Source organism: Cynoglossus semilaevis, chromosome Z (assembly GCF_000523025.1).
Source record: "Cynoglossus semilaevis isolate Cse_v1.0 chromosome Z, Cse_v1.0, whole genome shotgun sequence".
Taxonomy (NCBI): Eukaryota; Metazoa; Chordata; class Actinopteri; order Pleuronectiformes; family Cynoglossidae; genus Cynoglossus; species Cynoglossus semilaevis.
In genome coordinates this window covers 11,003,648-11,023,250 of record NC_024328.1, presented here as the reverse complement: position 1 = coordinate 11,023,250, position 19,603 = coordinate 11,003,648, and the positions used below count along the sequence as shown (strand labels likewise).

The window sequence follows — 19,603 nt, the reverse complement described above, 5'->3', positions numbered from 1 at the left end:
CCCTTCTTGTTTGCTGTGGTGATGGACAGATTGACAGATGAGGTCAGACAGGAGTCCCCATGGACTATGATGTTTGCAGATGACATTGTGATCTGTAGTGAGAGTAGGCAGCAGCTAGAAGAGAATCTAGAGAGGTGGAGGTTTGCACTAGAAAGAAGAGGAATGAAGGTCAGCCGTAGCAAGACAGAGTACATGTGTGTAAACGAAAGGGAGAACAGTGAAATAGGAGCAGTGAAATAGGAGCAGAGGTGGTGAAGGTGCAGGAGTTTAGGTACTTAGGATCAACTGTTCAGAGCAGAGGAGATTGTGGAAGAGAGGTGAAGAATAGAGTACAGGCAGGATGGAACAGCTGGAGAAAAGTGTCAGGAGTGATCTGTGACAGAAGAGTGTCAGCTAAGGTGAAGGGAAAGGTTTACAGGACAGTGGTGAGACCAGCCATGATGTATGGTTTAGAGACAGTAGCAATAGGCAGAAGACAGGAGGAGGAGCTGGAGGTGGCAGAGTTAAAGATGCTAAGATTCTCTTTAGGAGTGACAAGAATGGACAGGATCAGGAATGAGGTCATTAGAGGGACAACACAGACAGGAAGGTTTGGAGAAAAAGCTAGAGAAGCCAGATTGAGATGGTTTGTACATGTGCAGAGGAGGGACAGTGGATACATTGGTAGAAGAATGTTAGAGATGGAGCTACCAGGTAGGAGAAAGAGAGGAAGGAGTGCAGTGAGGGAGGACATGCAGATAGTTGGAGTCAGAGTAGAAGATACAGAGAACAGGGAGAGATGGAAATCAATGATTCGCTGTGGCAACCCCTGAAAAAAAGGGACAAAGCTGAAAGAAAAAGAAGAAAAGAATATCTATATATATATGTATATATGTTCACATATATACACATACAGTTTATATATATATATAAAGCACATACAAACATATGTATATACATATAAGTATATATACATATGTATGTATTTATGTACAGTATATATGTGTATATATATTTTTCTTTATTTCTTTTTTTTTTTTAAAGGTTTTCGTTGTGATAATATTGTAGGAGCGGTGTCTTTGAAGGAAAACAAGTTTTTGTTCTTTTTAGACTTGTCAACCATCCATAGCTATTTAGTAAATAATGCTGCGTTATTTGCGGGAAATTAGTTGCGGAAGCTCAGTGTTAGCATTCCTCAGAGGGAATTAACACCGTAACAGTTGGCAAATTTACTGTACCTTTCAAGTGCCAGAGACTTTGACAGACCTGCATAAAGTGATAGATAACGATCAGCGTAGTGGCTTCTGTGTAATTTCTCTTTCTTAGCAGAAGGCTGACATTGTTCCAACCCACTTGTGTTCACAGCAAATATTCAAAGCGCAGACCAATCAGAGTGAAGTCTTAGCATCACAGAGACATGCATGTCACATCATCACAGCAACAGTGACACTGGCGTCTTCACATTCAAATGATTCGGTAGAAATAAAAAGGACGTCACGTGTCAAAAAGGAAGTCTCCTAGACGGACACGTTACCCTGTACAGACATTCACACATGAGACACAATGTAACACCGTGTCATGGTGGTCTACACAGCGGACACAAATAAGCAATGGGACCACAATGTCATGAAAATATACAATGTGTGATGTGTAACAGTTACATTCAAAATAAAGAGAACGACATGAAGAAATTAAGTCTATATTTGTTCTCTAAATTTTTTTTTTTGTTTGTTTGTTTGTTTTTTTCAGTTAATAGTTACAAGCACATCACATTCAGGAAATAAATCAAAAGTGAAGGAAACAGGTCAATAGTAATAGAAAGAAAGTAAAAAAAGAGTGAAGAAAGATATCCAGTATGGTTCAAATGAAACCAAAGGAAATGTGAGTCTCAACTGTTGCGAGGAAGCTGGACAACTGGTCAACTTTTCTGTACACACACATGCCAACATTCCACAAGAATACACACAGCGAGGGGCAGTTTTTATCACTGGGCTGGTATTTAGATTCAGCACATTTTTGTGGACACGCGCTATTGATGGAGGAGAAAAATGGCAGCTGACTGTTTTTAAAATAGCCGCTGATCATTTGATGTTTTGTTTTTCCCGAAAACTCATTTAACATACTCAGCTGACTTCCAGAAGTGTCCAGGGTGGGAAAGGCGACGGTTCCGTTTTGGCAACTTTTCCAGTAAATCTACTAGCTTGGAGAAGCTCGGCCTCTCTTCAGGCTTGTATGCCCAGCAGAGGAGCAGGATGTCCTGGAGAAACGACACGTACATTATAAAACCTGGTGTTCTGAGAGCACATTTGTGGAACAAACAACACATACATTATAAAACCTGGTGTTCTGAGAGCACATTTGTGGAACCTAAATTTGTAAATATATACACACACACAGACAAGGATCTTTGCTTAAAATGTTTTAATCTATCTATCTATCTATCTATCTATCTATCTATCTATCTATCTATCTATCTATCTATCTATCTATCTATCTATCTATCTATCTATCCATCCATCCATCCATCCATCCATCCATCCATCCATCCATCCATCCATCCATCCATCCATCCATCCATCCATCCATCCATCCATCCATCCATCCATCCATCCATCCATCCATCCATCCATCCATCCATCCATCCATCCATCCATCCATCCATCTATCTATCTATCTATCTAGCATAGGGCTTTTAGCTGCAGCTCATAAACTAGAACACAGCATCTGTCTCTCTGCTGCTGGCTAGGTGTGGCTGAGTTCTAATACTCCTGGTGTCCACTTGCTGATGGATCTTTGTGTTGTCAAAATGTAATGGTGATTTATATACAAAAAAAAAAAAATACATATATATATATATATGTCTTTCTCACATCTAGGTCAGGAAAGATTAGCTTTTGGACTCACAAACTAACTTTCAAGGTTATGAGTAGTTAGTCAAGTTCAGCTGGTTTTGGTAGAAGCATGCTTTGGTATCATTACACTGATGGTAAGGAGCTCAAATGTAGATCATGAGGCAGATAATGGGGGCAAGAGGAAAGCCAAACATAATTTACTGTCAACCGGATTTGAGGAATGAAACGAAATGGAAGGTTGGAGGTGTCTATAGAAGAGGGTAGCACATAGGTGGAGCACATTAGTCAACTATAAAGAAGGAAAACACACAGGAGAAAAAGTGCAGGTGGTGAGGCTGATTGAATACTGGAGAATGAGAAAGTGTTAACCTGCAATTTTAAATAAGACAACAAAGAAGTTGATGTTGACTTATTGCAGAAGTGGGCAAACTTTTTGCAGGCCACAATGGGTCCTAAAATTCAAAGGGTGGGGGTGCAGGTCAGTAGCAGATAGATGGAGCGTTTGTGTGATCTAAGTTGAACGACATGTCATGTATAAAGGCTCAAATGCTTTTAGCATTTTCTACTTAATATATTGGGAAAACGTGGGTATTGCATTTAATCTATTGGGAAAACGTGGGTATTGCAGGGAAAAAGCAGAAGTATAATGATAATATAAATAAATTATATAATTTGGAAATGTTTGGTGGGCCGGATTAAAAAGCTGAACGGGTCGCATCCGGCCACGGGCCGTAGTTTGCCCATGCTGGACTTATTGGGATTCATGTGTTCTGTTAATTGGTAAATCTAGACCAAGATCTTTGTCCTTTTGGCACATTAAAAACACAGGAACCATGTATGAGCACAATAAGAATGAAGAGAAAACAGAAATCAGAGACTAGGTCTTACCGATATCTCCTTGCCCATGCCAGTTTGAGCAAGGTTGGGCTTCATCCCGCTGCTAATCTGCCATATGATAACCTCTGCTGGTTGACTCTTGTAAGGCCACTCGCGTGCATGTAACTCATACCAGATGGTGCTGAGAGGACAGTGGAAGGTATTGGTATTAGATAACTAAATCACGACAATGGTACCATCGTCATCAAACATCCTGATCATTGAGGTTCCTTCTGTACGAGATCTTGAACATGTACAACATAAAAAAGTAATGTGCACTCAAGTCTTATCTTAGCATTAATTATTGGGTTTTTGAGATTCTTTTCCCACGAGGTCCAAAACTTGTGCTTTTGAAGATCGCTAATGCAAACACAATACACAACAGCACACTCCCTGTGAGGTTATTTTCATTCTCCTCTGCATACATCAACTTTGACTAGCCCTAAAAATAGCTCAGTGCCAGTAGTAGTGGGGGGAATGATGGTTGATTGTTGATGAATATGTAAAACAGCCCCAGGGTCACCTCCAGGTAACACTGGGACTATCACAGCAGCTGGGCGTTGTGAGACAGCAGCGCGACCAGTATCTTTAAAATGAAACACTGACGAAAAACTCCATATGGGGGACCATCTGAAAATGGAATTTCATTAGTAGTCAACAGAGCCAGGTCCATGCCTACAAATGAATCAGAAATGGCCTTGTAGGAAAGAAAGAAGACCTGAGGCCTTGAATCCACATAGAGAGAAAAATGAAATAAAGGAATAATATTTTGACATTTAAGGAGCCATCTATCGATCTCTCTATCTATCTATCTATCTATCTATCTATCTATCTATCTATCTATCTATCTATCTATCTATCTATCTATCTATCAATTACTGATACATATAATTACTGATACATATTGTATTAGATACAATAAGCAAATTCTTCAAAGAAAATTTATTTTGGTTCAGGACTGAACCCTTGAATAAATATAACAGAAAAGGACAAGATTTCATTCCTTTAAGAAACAAAGATATTCCCCGGAATTCCCCCAAAAAGTCAAAACACTGAATAAAGAATTTACACATTGAACCACAAATCCTTACTTCTGTTTTAAAAGTTTTTCTTTTTTTTTCTTCTCTGACTTAATCAGTTCATCTTCATCCCATCACTTTTCACACATCCCTCCTTCCTGTAATTTCATCTAATCAGTAGAAACTCAATAGGGTAACACCCCTTTGGTTTCCTGTGATTCGTTTAACCAAGCCCCAAAATCATCTCTTTCACTCACATGGGAGAGCCAATCACGTATCAGTGTGATGCCTGTCCTTGTCTCCGATGTGTCACCCAGCTGTCAAAGCTTATTTGAGCACTATTTATTCTGCACCATCATCACCAAGGCCCAATTCATGAAGGCAAAGTGCAAAGTGGAGGTTCGGGAATATTAGATATCCACAGGAATCACCGAATGCTGACAAATGAAGTGCATGTCAAAGTCAGATAGTTTCTACCTCTTCAACTTTAATAACTGTTAATCGTGCTAAAATGGTCACTAGTTCAGTCTATTTAGAAGAGCCGAGGAAAATATGTATCTATAATGAGATCTGAAAAAAAAACTAATGAGTTGCCACATTTTAAGACACTTTTCCATTAAAATGAAAATGCACCGTATTCTTTTACATACACTTTTTTTCTCCGGATAAGGCTTCTTTGGAGAGTTGAGAAAAAAAACTCACCCAAAAGCAAAGACATCTGACTGTTTGGAAAAAGGTAGCTTGTCCTCCTCTGTATCCGGGGAGAGCTGCTGGATGATTTCTGGGGCCAGGTGACACAGCCAGCCGTTGGGAATCCTCAGTTTATCCTCTCTCCGACTGCAAAATGGGAAAAATGTAAGCAATGTTTATTGAGCTTTATCATGTAGCCACTATGGCACAGGAATCTGTTTTGTCTGTTTTCATGTAAGGTAGGAGTTGTTCACGTGAGATGTCATGTTGTGTACTCAAACTAGTCCGTTAGTGGTTTTTCTCTCCCATTTGTGTGCTTTTTTGTTAGCCACAGGTACATAAGGTTGGCTACAACAGAGAGAATATTGTTCGGGTGTCAATCCTACTGAACAAAACTACATGGTCACAGAAATGTGCTAAGTCTGTGACAACCGGAAAAGAGTGGTCGAAAACATCAGCTACATGGTCAGAGGTGAAATAGAGAGTGCGACAGTTAAATGCAGCACACTGGATTCTATTTTAAATGACCATCTTTTATACAAACAAGCGCAACTTGTTTTTTTAACCAAAACAATATTATATGTCTCTGTGTAGGTTCTCAGTCATCCAGGTCATTTAATCTAAAATAAGTACATCTAAGGCAACTGGACGGAGTAGTTTATTTTTTGAAGACATTTCACCTCTCATCCAACCAAATTCATGTCCATTTTAAATCCACCAACACCCTCAATACTTCCTACATTAATATGGAGAAACCATCTCTCAATAGAAGAGGTGGTTTGAAACACAACCTTGCATCCACCTATAAAGTCGTCCTGAGTTCTCTCCTCAAAAAATTCAACCCCTTCCCTGAAAAACAAGACCACAATTTAATTTCAAAGGACACCCAGCCAAAAGTTTTGGGTGGGTTTCATCACACCTCCATCCCCCCTTTCTGCAATAACCCTCGTTATGCGTATGTAACCCCCTTGAGGCTAAATATCAGAACTGAAGAAGCCTCTTGGATGAGAACATGAAACATCTTAAAAAAACAAACCTCCCTCGTCCAGTTGCCATCGATGTAACTATTTTTGGATTAAATTACATCTTATATTTTATAAAAATTAATAAAACAACTTTCAATTTAATAAATATAAATTCTATATTCCTTTTTCTTCATCAAGGCAATCCAAGGAGTCATCTGCATAGAGATTTAGTACAACTTCTGTAATGGATCCAATTTCCTAATGTAAATTGTAGTTTGGCTGTTAACTATAGTAGTCACAACACTGTAATACACCTACTTTACAAAACACAAAATTTTGGGGGGTTGTCCCACAAATGAAACATTTTATTACAACATTAATGACAATTTATTTGACCCTTCTTATATGCACTTATCCGTTTATGGATATGTGCGAGCAGGGTCTGCTTTTATTTCACTGCTTTTTCTCACTAAGAACTTTCAATCACAGATTTTCCACAATGACTATGCTTTGCAAGTGGGAAACTCTCTATGACTAGATTAAAGGTCAATGCAAGTTGTCTTCAACAGTCACTGGCAAATATAATGTAAACCAGCATAGATTGTGAGAGTCAATGCTTATAATGAGTCCATGAAGTTAATGCGACGGGGATACAACACGAAATTCTATGTACAGTATCCCCCCACTCAGATTTAGTCTTTGAGGTATCCTCCTAGTTACACTTGGAAAGCATATCCGAACATATTAAAATAAAAAAAATGTACACCTAGTGCCTAAAAAGAATTAAAAGTGTAGGAATTAAGCCTGGTATAATGGCTACAACTTTGTAGCTTACATAGAAGACAACTCCAACTGAACAATTCCCCATTTAAAGTAATGAAAACACCAACATTGCCACTATAGATCCTCTTAATGCATGGGGGCTTTAGAGAGACACATGATCTAGTAATTAAGGCCACTGTATCAACAACACCCTTCTTCCACGAACTAATAAACACTGGGAACAGACATTCCCTCTACGCCCCCTTAATGGCAAACAACATGTTTTATTATTAGAAACACAAACAGGGCCATGAATGTCACAAACTGGTTTTCCTGGAAATTCAATACTGTACTGCTTATTTGACTGACAACGTCGGTCATGCACTGAGTTGGCAAGCAACCAAATGACAAAATACATACGTGTTCATAGCTGACCATGAGAGATGATTGGTAAATATACTGTATAAGTTCAGTCTTTAGACAATATCTGACAATTTGACAATATATTTTCTCAAAATATTACACTTTCACTTTCACTTAGGCAGCAACAAACGCTAAGTAACTGATCTGGGAACCGCCGATGGCATTAAGAGGTTCTTCACATGAAAGACTTGAAAGACGAGACACACATTTATCTGTAGATCTCAGGGTGGGGCCATACCTAAGAACAGCTGGTAAATCCAGTGTTATGTCGTGCCTTCATCTATCTTCATGACAGAAGACATGATATATGGGCGGTACCCATCCGGAGGTAGTTATAACGTTAATTTGTGTGCATATGTGTGAGTGAGAGCACATACTGTATATGTCTATTCTTCTTTCTTCTTTTTCTTTCGGCTTTGTCCCTTTTTTTTCAGTGGTTGCCACAGTGAATCATTGATTTCCATCTCTCCCTGTTCTCTGTATCTTCTACTCTGACTCCAACTATCTGCATGTCCTCCCTCACTACATCCATATATCTCCTCTCTTTCTCCTACCTGGTAGCTCCATCTCTAACATTCTTCTACCAATGTATCCACTGTCCCTCCTCTGCACATGTCCAAACCATCTCAATCTGGCTTCTCTAGCTTTTTCTCCAAACCTTCCTGTCTGTGTTGTCCCTCTAATGACCCCATTCACGATCATGTCCATTCTTGTCACTCCTAGAGATCTTAGCAGTTTTATATATAAATATATATGTATTGAATGGCAATTTAGGTCAACTTAATTTTTTTCAAATTCAATTCAATCGTGATATGTTGTTAAAAAAACACAAGAACTGGAGCAAGGTTGGTCTGTTCAGTAGGATTTTTAAGACGTCATAAATAAATCTTTCATCGATTGCTTTCAACAATGTTTTGTTACAATAATGTTGGTCCGACCCACAGGGATGGGGTGCAGCTAAAGATGGAGAAAAAGCTAACGTCACAAAGACTACAGAATGAGATGAGATTGTTTTTAATATCACGGAACATTCCAGTAGAATATTTTTTGCGATGCTAAAGTCAGGGGAGGCCTGTTCTTATGACATTCATTAACAATTTGACTGCTCTCAATGTGTAAAATTGAGGTAATAACAGTAATAAAGCAGATGGCATTTACACCACAAACAACCTATCCACAGGGTTCAGTGAACAACCACCCCTGACCACCTCTTCACAGTGTGCTTGTTTAGTTTTTAGTATGAACTGAACAAATCAAAATCGCCACGCATGCATCTTCAGCTGCAAAACAAAGCTTTGTGCAGTGGGGGCTTGAAGTAATTTGTTCATTACACTTACATTCCAGCCTGCAGGACCCCAGATATGGTGAAGAGTCCAAAGTCGGTGATGACAACTTTGCTGTTGTCGTAAAAGACATTTTTGGACTTAATGTCTTTGTGTAGAATCCCCTTGGCATGGAGGTAGCCCATCCCCTGTGGGCAGAGAAAGATGTCATTGCCCTGAAGTATGATTGGCTACACTTGAAGTAGTCATGTGAGTCAGTTCGCTGTGTAGAGTTTACCTTCACCATTTCTTGTGCAATCTGCCGAGTCTTGTTAACATCCAGCACGACCTTGGCATCTCGCACCACCGAATAAAGTGTCCTGCCTTTACACAAGCTGGTGAAACATGAGGAGGGGAGAGGAGGTGAGGGGGTCAGAGGTGAAACAAGTATGGCCTTAAATCTACTGGAAAAGTACTTTCAGATATATCAATCTTCCTGGCAAAGGTATGCTATCGACATACTATCGTGGTCAACCCTCAGTTACAGTTTTTTGAGTGACATTTTTCCATTATCTATAACCTACAGAAAGGTATTTGGTGTTTAAGTTTTACAAAGTGAAATGTTGAAAGTTGAAGGTCCTTCATGGGCTGAACTGACGGACGATCAGACAAGGTTTATCTGATCTTGTCTGGTTACATTTCCTGGAGCAAGTGCATTTCTCTTCCATTTCATTCTATCTTTAAAATGTGCTGTTAGACCTGACTTGTAGCTGAAACACTCTGAAGTGCAATGCATGAGAACTTCACTGGTATTTTTTTTATATCTTAAACTGTCATAAGTATGGACCAAAAAAAAATGTGGTCTGCTCTGTGGCAGGGTGACGCTGTTAACACTGCAGCTCACAGAGGAAGTGTCATATTTCTGGAGGGATGCCATCGCAGCAGTGTATTAATAGACACCCCCTGCCCCACACCTGAAGCCCTCGACCCTGACAGTGCCACACAGGTGACCTAAAAAGGACCTGAAGCCAACACCTCATGCATATTCATCAATTATCAGCCACATGACAGCAGCTGCATTTTCAGGTGCTCTCTCCCCCTCTGGATTTTTCCAACACTGACACGAAGCCAGTGTTACTGAGGACGGTGGGGGGAAAAATTATAATTTGGCAACAAATGCACTAAACTCGGGGAAAATATGATTTGAATGAGCCTTGACTTCTAATCCGTCAGGACACTGGCCAACTAAAGAGGCACTGCTCTCGTTAAAAGTTTAGTTTGCCTGAAATCGAATATATTTCCAAGTTCCAAATATTGACTGCAAATGTATGGTCAACAGAAACTAGTGGTGGGCGGATCAATCCAAATATCAATAGTATCGATATCAAGTTGGTATCGGATGGATACTAGCCTGGTGAGATCGCTTCTTCACTTTAAGTTCTGCTCTTGTTTGCAATGCTGCGGTTTCGGCAAAGAGTAAACAGCCAGGTTGCCGGTCTAGCTGTTCCTGTGTCAGTGCAGAGCAGGCACACTTTGCTCCCCCTGCCTCCCTTATGTTTATTTGTTGCACCATCACATGACTCACATGGCGTGACTTAGACTGACCATTCCAATATTGGGATCAAGTTCATGAACATTATTATTATTTGAAGGACCTGTTGGTGTGCTCCACCTCACTTTGGTAACTGTTTCAAAAAAATGCCCATGGACTCTGCTCAAGGTATTCCACTGGAATAAGACAATCTGTGGTTTTTGGAGAGTCTCAGCCAAAGGTGTGCCTCAGGGAACTATTGTAGGATCACTTTCCATTGATTCGTCAGTGTGAACATTTAAAAAAAAGTCAAAGCACTAGAGAAAAGAGGGCAGAGAGATGCCCTCTCTGGGTCGACACAAAACCACTCCCTACTACGGTATATTGTTTGCTTAAACCACTGTTTCCCAAAGACTGGGTCACGACTCTCAGGTGGGTCGCAGGGATTTTTTTACTTTTTTGGGTCGTCTTGCATCATGTTTTCCAGGAGTTTATGAATAATGCCCATTGACTGGGGTGTGGTTGTGACTTTTAAAATATGGGTCCCCAGAAAATGTTTGGGATACTGGTTTAAATGTTGTGTTGTTTTTAAATTTCCTTTAAAACCTCAAACTCAGTTCCCGAGTCATCGAAAGTACACAAAAGTTATTCAAAAAGATGGCTAGATACAGTAGATGGAATTTTATTAATCCCTCGGGAGTTCCCTTCGGGAAATTTAACTATCAATCTTTAACTATGAGTCCGGAATCATGAGTCAAAGATCCTCTAATCAAACTCAGAAAAAGAAAAAGGCATAATGTTATTTAACTTACCTACTGTTGTTGTTGATTTTTTTACTTTTGTGATTATTATCACAAGCTAATTTTATTTGAAAATTGAGAGATAGATTTTGTTTAGAGTCCCTCAAGTAAACTTTAAATCAGTAAGTTTACTACATTCCTTAATCGTGTACTCGTTAATGTACATGTGACGTTTGAGACAAAGGCTTTTTTGTTTTAAATGAGAATGATGATGATTAATTAGTGCGACGATTACATGTTTCAAATTTATGTTTTGAGCGCTCCCTTTACTGTGTAATACACGATGATGAATCACACTGGGAAACAAAGCCATCTGTTGGCATTTGCATTACTTGCAGCAATCAGCAGTGAGAATGGCTGAGAGGCAAAAAGTCCCTACACACTCGCAACAATTTCAACTGACATCAGCTGCAATCAAATGTGTAATAAATCAGTCCATCATGCCGGGAGTCAGTCAGTCAATTTAAGTATATTTACCATGAATATGAATGTGATAAATAGGAGCACATTTTCCATTCAGCGTTGTTTCTCGAAGCAGTTTTCTCACAGCGGCGGAGTCAACATGCCATTCAGTTTTTTTTTTCTTTTCTTCTTGACGGAAAATGAAATTGCTCATCTTTTAAAGGGTGGGGGCTGGAAATATTATTTTAAAGCCTGTGTAGATTAAAGTGCCAGCCTAAAAGAATAGGCAAATATAGAACAAAATTTCCTCCTGAACATCATCTCCTCCAACAGCTAATTAAACAGTTGAGCACATTCCTTCTGAAGGTCTTTAACGAGAACAAAGTCATGTCTTTCTTTCTTTAAAACCGCTGAACACTTATCCATGAAATAATTAAAGTTGCTCTCAACATGGCTGAATTAATTTAGGTTCTCTGTGACCCTTTGTGCTCGTTTTATCTACAGCCACAGACAGTAGTTAATAGAGATATGCAGCTGCAGACAGTAAGTGTGGGCGGTTCATTCATTCAGCCACAGCAGCTGAGGATTCTGCCTCATTGTTGGGCACTTTCAACCAAAAAAGTTTGAATATCAAAAGAGAAAACTCCCTTGGAACTAAGGCTGACATTGGGCTTTGGTGACCAAGCAGCTATTAGGGTGACAAGAAGAGGAGTTGCACACAGATTAAGGATTTCAACATCTATCCATCAGTCTATGTCATATCACTTCATCATATTCAGGGTCTCAGGGGGGCTACATACAAATCCAGTGGTCAACATGCAAGTGAGCAATATACAGTGGAACCTCGACATACGAGTATTTCAACACACGAGCAAGCCTTTGAGTAATCTCCCGTGAGTCTTCCATATTGTGTTTGCGTTATCTACGTGATTTTCTCTCTATTTTGTGCATTATTCTTCATAACAGTGATGAGTCCTAAGAAAGTGAGTGGAAAGGATGTCAGGAATGTGGTGCCCGTGTGAGAGATCGGGCACGCATGTATGATCGCAGTACATCCACAATATGTACCATCCTAAAGTAAAAAATAATAATACGTAAGTTAAGTTAATTCTAAGTTTTATAAGTTACGTAGTGTAAGGTACGGTAAGGAATCAAGTGTCTACGTACGGGACAACTCTCTTCCCTCCCTTCCTCCCCTACTCTAATAATTAAAACCACATTTTATTTTATATTACAGGAATCCTTATATACTATTATTAATTTCTGTGTCTGTGTGTCTCTATAACAATTAAAAGATGTTTTTTTCCCATTGTTATTAGCACTAATGAGGGAGTTTTTAGAGACACGGAACAGATTACCGTCATTTCTTTCCTTTTATTTCTTATGGGAAAAAAATGATTTGAGATACGAGCACCTCAAGTTACGAGCTCGGTCCTGGAACGGATTATTCTCGTATCTTGAAGTTTCACTGTATCCTGGACAGATGGCCAGTCCGTCACAGAACCACATTTGAGTCAGACAACCAAACACCCTCACATTTATGGGTGTGAACAATGTGCACGTCCAAAAAAGAAAGACCTCAACTGACCATAGGGTTTAAACCAGAGACATTCATGTTGCAAGACAACAGATAAAATCACTAAGCATGGCATATTGTATATTGTGCTCATGACATAGTTGATTGTTCTAAAACTTCAAAAATTTAGATTGAATTTTTTTCTACACCAACCTTGTATATATTGTATCTTATATTCATATCCTTACCTTGTAATAATGGCCAGATGTGGTGGACTCATGCACGCCCCCATAAACAGAACCACGTTTTCGTGGCGCGTGTTACGATAGGCCATCACTTCGCGCTTGAATGCCTTGAGCTGGTCCTCGTTGTCACGCTCAATGTCTATCAATCGAATGGCGACCTCTCCGTGCCAACGTCCGTGGAAAACTTTGCCAAAGCGCCCCTTGCCAATCATCTCACCAATCTCCAGCTGCTCAAACGGGATGTCCCACTCCTGCAGGAAGATGCTGGTTTGGCTGGCCTTGCGCTGAAAATTGCGAGCTGACAGAAGCGACAGATTCATCTCCTCAAACTCATCGCCCGAGTCTTCATTGTTACCCTCTTCATTCTGTGTTAAGACAAAAGAGTGTTATTTGAGAAATGTATAGTATATTTAACAACTTCATATATATATATATATATATATATATATATATATATATATATTTGTGTGTGTGGGATTGTGTGTGTTATATTTGTTTATATGTATTTAAATATGTTTACATACTATATATATTGTGATTGCATTGTAGCCTTTTTAACACCAAATATGGACAAAATATTTTGGTGCAAAGAGAATAATATTTTGGTGCAAATGTATATATATACATATATGTATATATATACACATATAGGTATATATGTTGGTTCATGTGTATAAGTATATACACGTATACACATGAACCAGCTTTTGTTGAAACGGTGTTGTTGGTGTATTATAGCTGTCATTGTTTCCTGAACATGGTGTGCAGCAGAGTTTTACCCAGAGGCTCCTCAGTCAGCTCGGAAAATGTATTGTTTTAAAATGGACAGTGACACCTGAATGGTAACTGCCTGAAACTGTTTTGTTGTTAGTTGATCTGGAAGGTTTCAGGTTTGAATCTGTGCACTGCTGTCCCCCCAGGTGCTTGAGCTTTCACTTGACTGATTGTACACCCACTTATTATTGTTAAAAAACCAAAGCTGTATCAAGAAAAATCCACATTTCAAAGAGACTCACATCAGAAGTTGGTTCCACTTGAAGTAAAGGGTTGCCTTCATTCCTGAAAGCCATAAAAAAAAATTTGAATGAATGATGAGTGCATAACTCAGTAAGCATTCATTTACAATCTACCTCGTGTTTTTATATTTACTCAATATATGTGTAAAACCACTGAATTTAACCCTCTAACTCAGGCGTGGACAAACTTTTTGGCCACAACTGACCTAACATTGAACAGGCGGGCATGTGAACGAAGATAAATGAAATGTAAAAGTCATACATAAATGCTAAAATGCTAAAATGCTTTTATCATTTTCTATGCCATCCATTGGGGAAACATGGGTATTGCAGGGAAATGGCCACAGTAAAATGATCATGTAAATAAATTATATAAATTGGAAAAGTTTGGTGGGCTGGTTTAAAAAGCTGAACGGGCCGCATTCGGTCCCCGGGCCTTAGTTTGCCCATATCTGCTCTAAGTCGTTTTTAAGCTGATATGTGACATAGTAAATAGGATAAAAACAGAATGTAGGCTAAACAGTAGTCTATAATAGAAATACTATGAAGACAGTGGTTTCATTTGCACTAATGCTTTGATGAATTCACCTTTTAATCTGGTTTAATGAGTGGCAAGTTGACACTGAGCAATACTAATATGGGGTTTGGTCAACTATTCTTATAAATGCTATAATTTCACAAGCTGTTGGTTGACATAGATGCCTCTCGAAAGACATTTGGAGAGAAAAAAAATCTCTTGTGCCCTAGAGGAGACGAAGACACAGAATGTGATCCCTTCTGAAATAAATCTTTCTACAAAGGAGGAATTCTCTATAGGAAAACTCTGTTGAAAGTTTGAGACTTAAATGAAGGAAATATATAGAAAAAGCTTGGGTTTTTCCAAATCAGTCACTCACATGACTTGACTTTGCCAAGAATATATTTCTTTATCCCCTTGTTCTTGTTTATTTGTGTTGCGATCTTTCATTATGTTCTCTCTTCTTTCTTTTACTTTCCCGATTATACTAATTTGAACAAGTGAACTAACAGCAATTTTTTTTTCGATAACGTGTCCCAAGCAGGGGTGCCCACTAGGTGGATCGTGATCTACTAGTTGATCGCAAAGGAAGTGCTGGTAGATCCTTAGCATTTGAAACAATAATATAAATATATATATATATATATATATATAATTCTGCAGTGTGTAGTAGAGGCCATAGAGTATAGTGTAGTGTGGCCCATGGGTCAAAACTGACCCACTTGAAGAATTTTGATGGTGAAAAAAGACAGATAATTAACTATTAAATAATTATAAAAATAAGTCACAAAAGTTCACGATCAAGGGTCCATTTGACATTAATTGATGAGGTCCAGTCATATTATAATGTTGAGTTCTTATTAATCTCTGACCTCAGTATGTACATGGTCACATACTCAACAGGTGCCTTTGACAGGACACAGAAAGAACTGTCTCTCCCTCCTCGGCTTCCAGCTCTCTTAGTTCACATAACTAGCTGTGTAACGCCAGCCTCTAACCTCCGGCAACCTTTTCTGCGGTATATTAACACTGGCTTTCAAAGCAGTGCTGCTCTCTGGGCGAAGAGCACAGGTGAAGTAGCACATAAAATAATGTGTAAATCCTGTGGCGCCAATTGTCTCTACCACCAGTTCGATCTCTGCTCTAATGAGGTGATCCTGCCGGTTGTTGGGGTCTGAGACAGGCCCTCATTAACCCTGGGAAGAGACCATTAAGACCAGAGAAATCTAGCAGCTGCCATGTGAGAGCGCATAAAGAAACTGACGGGAGGGACAAACGCATCAATTAAATCAGGAGACGAGGCTCCATCGACCGGGGCTCTCCCCGAGACCGTTTCAAGGATAAATTGATAAAGAAGTATGGACTGTAGGTTTTACAGTTTTTTGCCATGAAGTTTTATCACTGCATGTGAAGCGTGTCCATGGGATTTCCAACAAGACATGGACATTTTTAATGTGCGTCGGCGTCTAGGGTAACCAGGTGTCCCAACATTTTCTTTCAGAGAAACTGAAGCGGACAAAACGATTAAACATTTTGATATGATTAATGGTAGCTGTGAATTGTCCACGATAAATAACGAATCATTTCTGACTTCTGAATACAGTGGAACATTGCGATACGAGCATTCCGACATACAAGTATCCTGAGATACGAGCAAGCCTTCAAGAGATATGACTAAGGATTTCAGGATTTGAGATGCGAGCACGCTTACAGACACCGTCACTAGGTGGCCGAGCACTCGGAGCAGATCACTGCTGATATGGAAACTTTATGTAAGGAATACATTGTAGATACTTTGTAGAAATTGAATCAATGTATTTACAACATCTTAACACCGCTACTGTATCGTCTGTCTCGAAGGTAAGAACCCATAATTAAAACCATATTTTATTTTATATAATTTTTTGTGTGTCTGTATGTCTTTATAGCAATTAACCCTCCTGTTGCCCTCATATTCTGTATACACCCCGTGTCCAAATGACCTGTTTTTACTAAACCTTGAATATAATATATATAATATATAATATATATATAATCCTTTTCCAGCTGTCGCTATATTTGCGAAAACCCTCCAGATTTTTCATCTCCAGGATTATTTTTTCTATTGCTGGTGTGATGAACATGTAAAATGTTGAGACAATGTCATGGGCATCAGAAACAGCATATCTGGTGGTTCCTGTGGTCTTCCTCATGACATTTTGTTCTGCCACCCTGCCGTGTTTGTCATATGCTGCCAAGGACCATGTTATTTTGACAGTTTTTTTTTAAAGGAAAGTCTCTCCCAGATTCAGGGATTTCTTCTTCTTCTGATGATGATTCATCATGCTCTGGGTTGTATTCCTCCCCATCTTCTTCTTCTGAATCAGAGAAGTCTTGTTGGACATAAGATAAAATCAGCTCTAGAGCTTATTCAACGTTATAACGTGCACTCATGGCTTCAGAGAGACAGAAAGAATTAAAAACATGTTTTTTCCATTGTTATTAGTCTTAATAAGGGAGTTTTTTAGAGGCCTGGAACAGATACATTTTTTGTTAGTTCTTATTGGAGATGCTTGTATTTGAGATACAAGCATCTCGAGTTACGAGCTCAGTCCTGGAACAGATTCTACTGTTTTATTAGTGTTTTTACAGATAAAAATATAGATGTTATCAGGTTCTTAATAGTTTAGCAATCCCTGGGGCGTGGGTCATGGGGAGGGTCATGACAGAAGATAATTGCGAACCCCTGAGGTAGACTAACTAAGACAAAAATAAGGAGCTAATACTTGTATTAGCATGTTAGCTGACAAACTGCTTAAAGGAACAAAGTACAATTTCATGGCTGTTTCTTCAAAACATGTTCCTTCAGGAAAACTATCATTTTGAGTTTTTTTTTACTGCCTATTGTAAATGAAAGGGTTGTTGGTGAAGCTGGAACAAATCCCAGCTGACACTGGTCACCAAGTCACCAAGTCCAACAGTTTGAACTCTCATTCAAGCCCAGTTACAATCCACCAATCAACCAAACTGGCCACGTTTCAAGTTTCCATTGATTATTCTATTATATTCCATGCGCCATATTTCATCACGATCGACTAAGTGCTTGTAAACAGCCTTCGTTTTGCCCCGGTTGTTGAGACAGATTGAGATTCTGATCCTGTTAGTGGACGAGTCACAAAGCATCTCATCACTTCTTCTCCTCTTTCAGGAGTATAACGGTGACCACCGACTTCCTCAATGAGACTCTGGGATCCACATCGCTTCCCCTCATCTTTTAATATATTACCCTTCTCAGCCCTCACCCTAAAACAGTTCCCGTTATATACTGGTCTCTAATATTTCATCCTGTTGTTGACATTCTACGGATATTCAAACATGTGCAGTATCGAGAAAATCCATGTATTTCATTCGTGATTCTCTGGAAATATTTCTGTAATTTGTCAGTAACAAGAGGTAAACACCGATCTGGTTTTTATTTTGGTTCATATTTCCTAGATTTAACATGAAGAGAGTGTTGATTACTGGTAATTTTGTTGGGAAAAAAATGACATTGTTAGTTAGTACGTTTAGTTAGTTCGTTTATGGAACGACTCAGGTTTAAGTTTCACTGAAGTCAGTATAAATGACCATGTGACAAATAAACTTTCAAATTTCCCTTGAGTCAGTTATATACTTACCCTGGTTCTGACAGTACAGGGTGTAGAATCACTTGAGGCGCTCTGCTGGGCGGAGCCTCTGGTGTGACATCTTCAGGGAGACAAGTGAAAAAAAAAAAAGAAAAATTTGAAGATGGGTAAATTTAGCTTTAAATTTTTTAAGCATGTTTTAGTTGTTCTACTATTAAAATTATATTCTGTATAAACTGGTTTCATTTATCCAGTTGTGTAACTCTGAACTATCAACCCTTGCTAAAAAATCCAGTAGCCTGTTGCCCCATCTCTGGTCCACGATCCAGATGTTTTCTGGGCAGTGCTTCCTGCTGTTTAAATGGTGTCGATTTGCTTTAAAAATACAAACAGCTGCCACAGTCTCACATCATAAAAGCTTTTGTTATCCCCGTTGTTAGCACTGATGTCGTATGGGTATTTTTTTTTCTCCTGTTATGTGCACCAGTGAAAGACATCAGAGGATTCACTGGCATGTTGGCTGCCAGCATTGGCACTTTCCCACGATTTGTGACACGACGTGGGAGCCACAAAAAGCAATCCTTTGTGACATGGTGCATTACGAGCTGACATCATTGCCTTTCAGCAAAGACGGCAGAGCTATTTGTATGGATTTACCCCAGTGACCAACCAGCAGGATTTCCTGAGCTTTAATTATCCAGTGGCATGAATCTGAGTCATTTAAGCACTCGAGGTCTTTGTCTGTGATCGCAGCAAAAAAAAAAAGATGTGGGATGTACTCCACCCTTATAGTCACCAGATGAAGAGTTCATGGATCCAATACAGTACATCAAAAAACTGCAGTTTGATGTCTTAAATAGATAATATCAGAAATATTAAATCTCTGAAACACCATGATAAGAGAATTTAAATATCCTGTTTCTGTCAGACATTAATACATTTAATAAAACTCTCTAATAGGACTGCGGTACAGGTTTAAAGGTACTACATCCTTTAAGTGAAGTTAAAGGAACTTCCACTGGTGTCACGTTTGGGAACATTTGAATCAATGTTCTTGAATAGGGTGTTGGCTAACTTAATTCTGAGGAATCCAACTCTGGCTTACAGCAAACAACGACTGGCAACTTCTTTCTTTACCAAAAC

The 19,603-nt window shown here is 39.1% G+C and overlaps 1 protein-coding gene across 2 annotated transcripts in view; it reads right to left on the bottom strand.

Moving 5' to 3' along the window:
- ksr2 (kinase suppressor of ras 2) overlaps positions 1–19,603 on the bottom strand; it is a 93,266-nt gene that overhangs the window by 8,778 nt on the left and 64,885 nt on the right. The window contains exons 14-21 of one of the 2 annotated variants that reach the window (XM_017043212.2): positions 18,512–18,581; positions 14,339–14,381; positions 13,326–13,687; positions 9,127–9,223; positions 8,904–9,037; positions 5,429–5,563; positions 3,720–3,849; positions 2,103–2,236 (exon numbers count right to left, since the gene is read on the bottom strand). In XM_017043212.2, coding sequence (XP_016898701.1) covers positions 2,103–2,236; positions 3,720–3,849; positions 5,429–5,563; positions 8,904–9,037; positions 9,127–9,223; positions 13,326–13,687; positions 14,339–14,381; positions 18,512–18,581 — 1,105 coding nt within the window. Of the gene's footprint in view, positions 1–1,003; positions 2,237–3,719; positions 3,850–5,428; positions 5,564–8,903; positions 9,038–9,126; positions 9,224–13,325; positions 13,688–14,338; positions 14,382–18,511; positions 18,582–19,603 lie in introns of those variants that run through there. The other variant, XM_008336254.3, reaches the window with a different exon arrangement.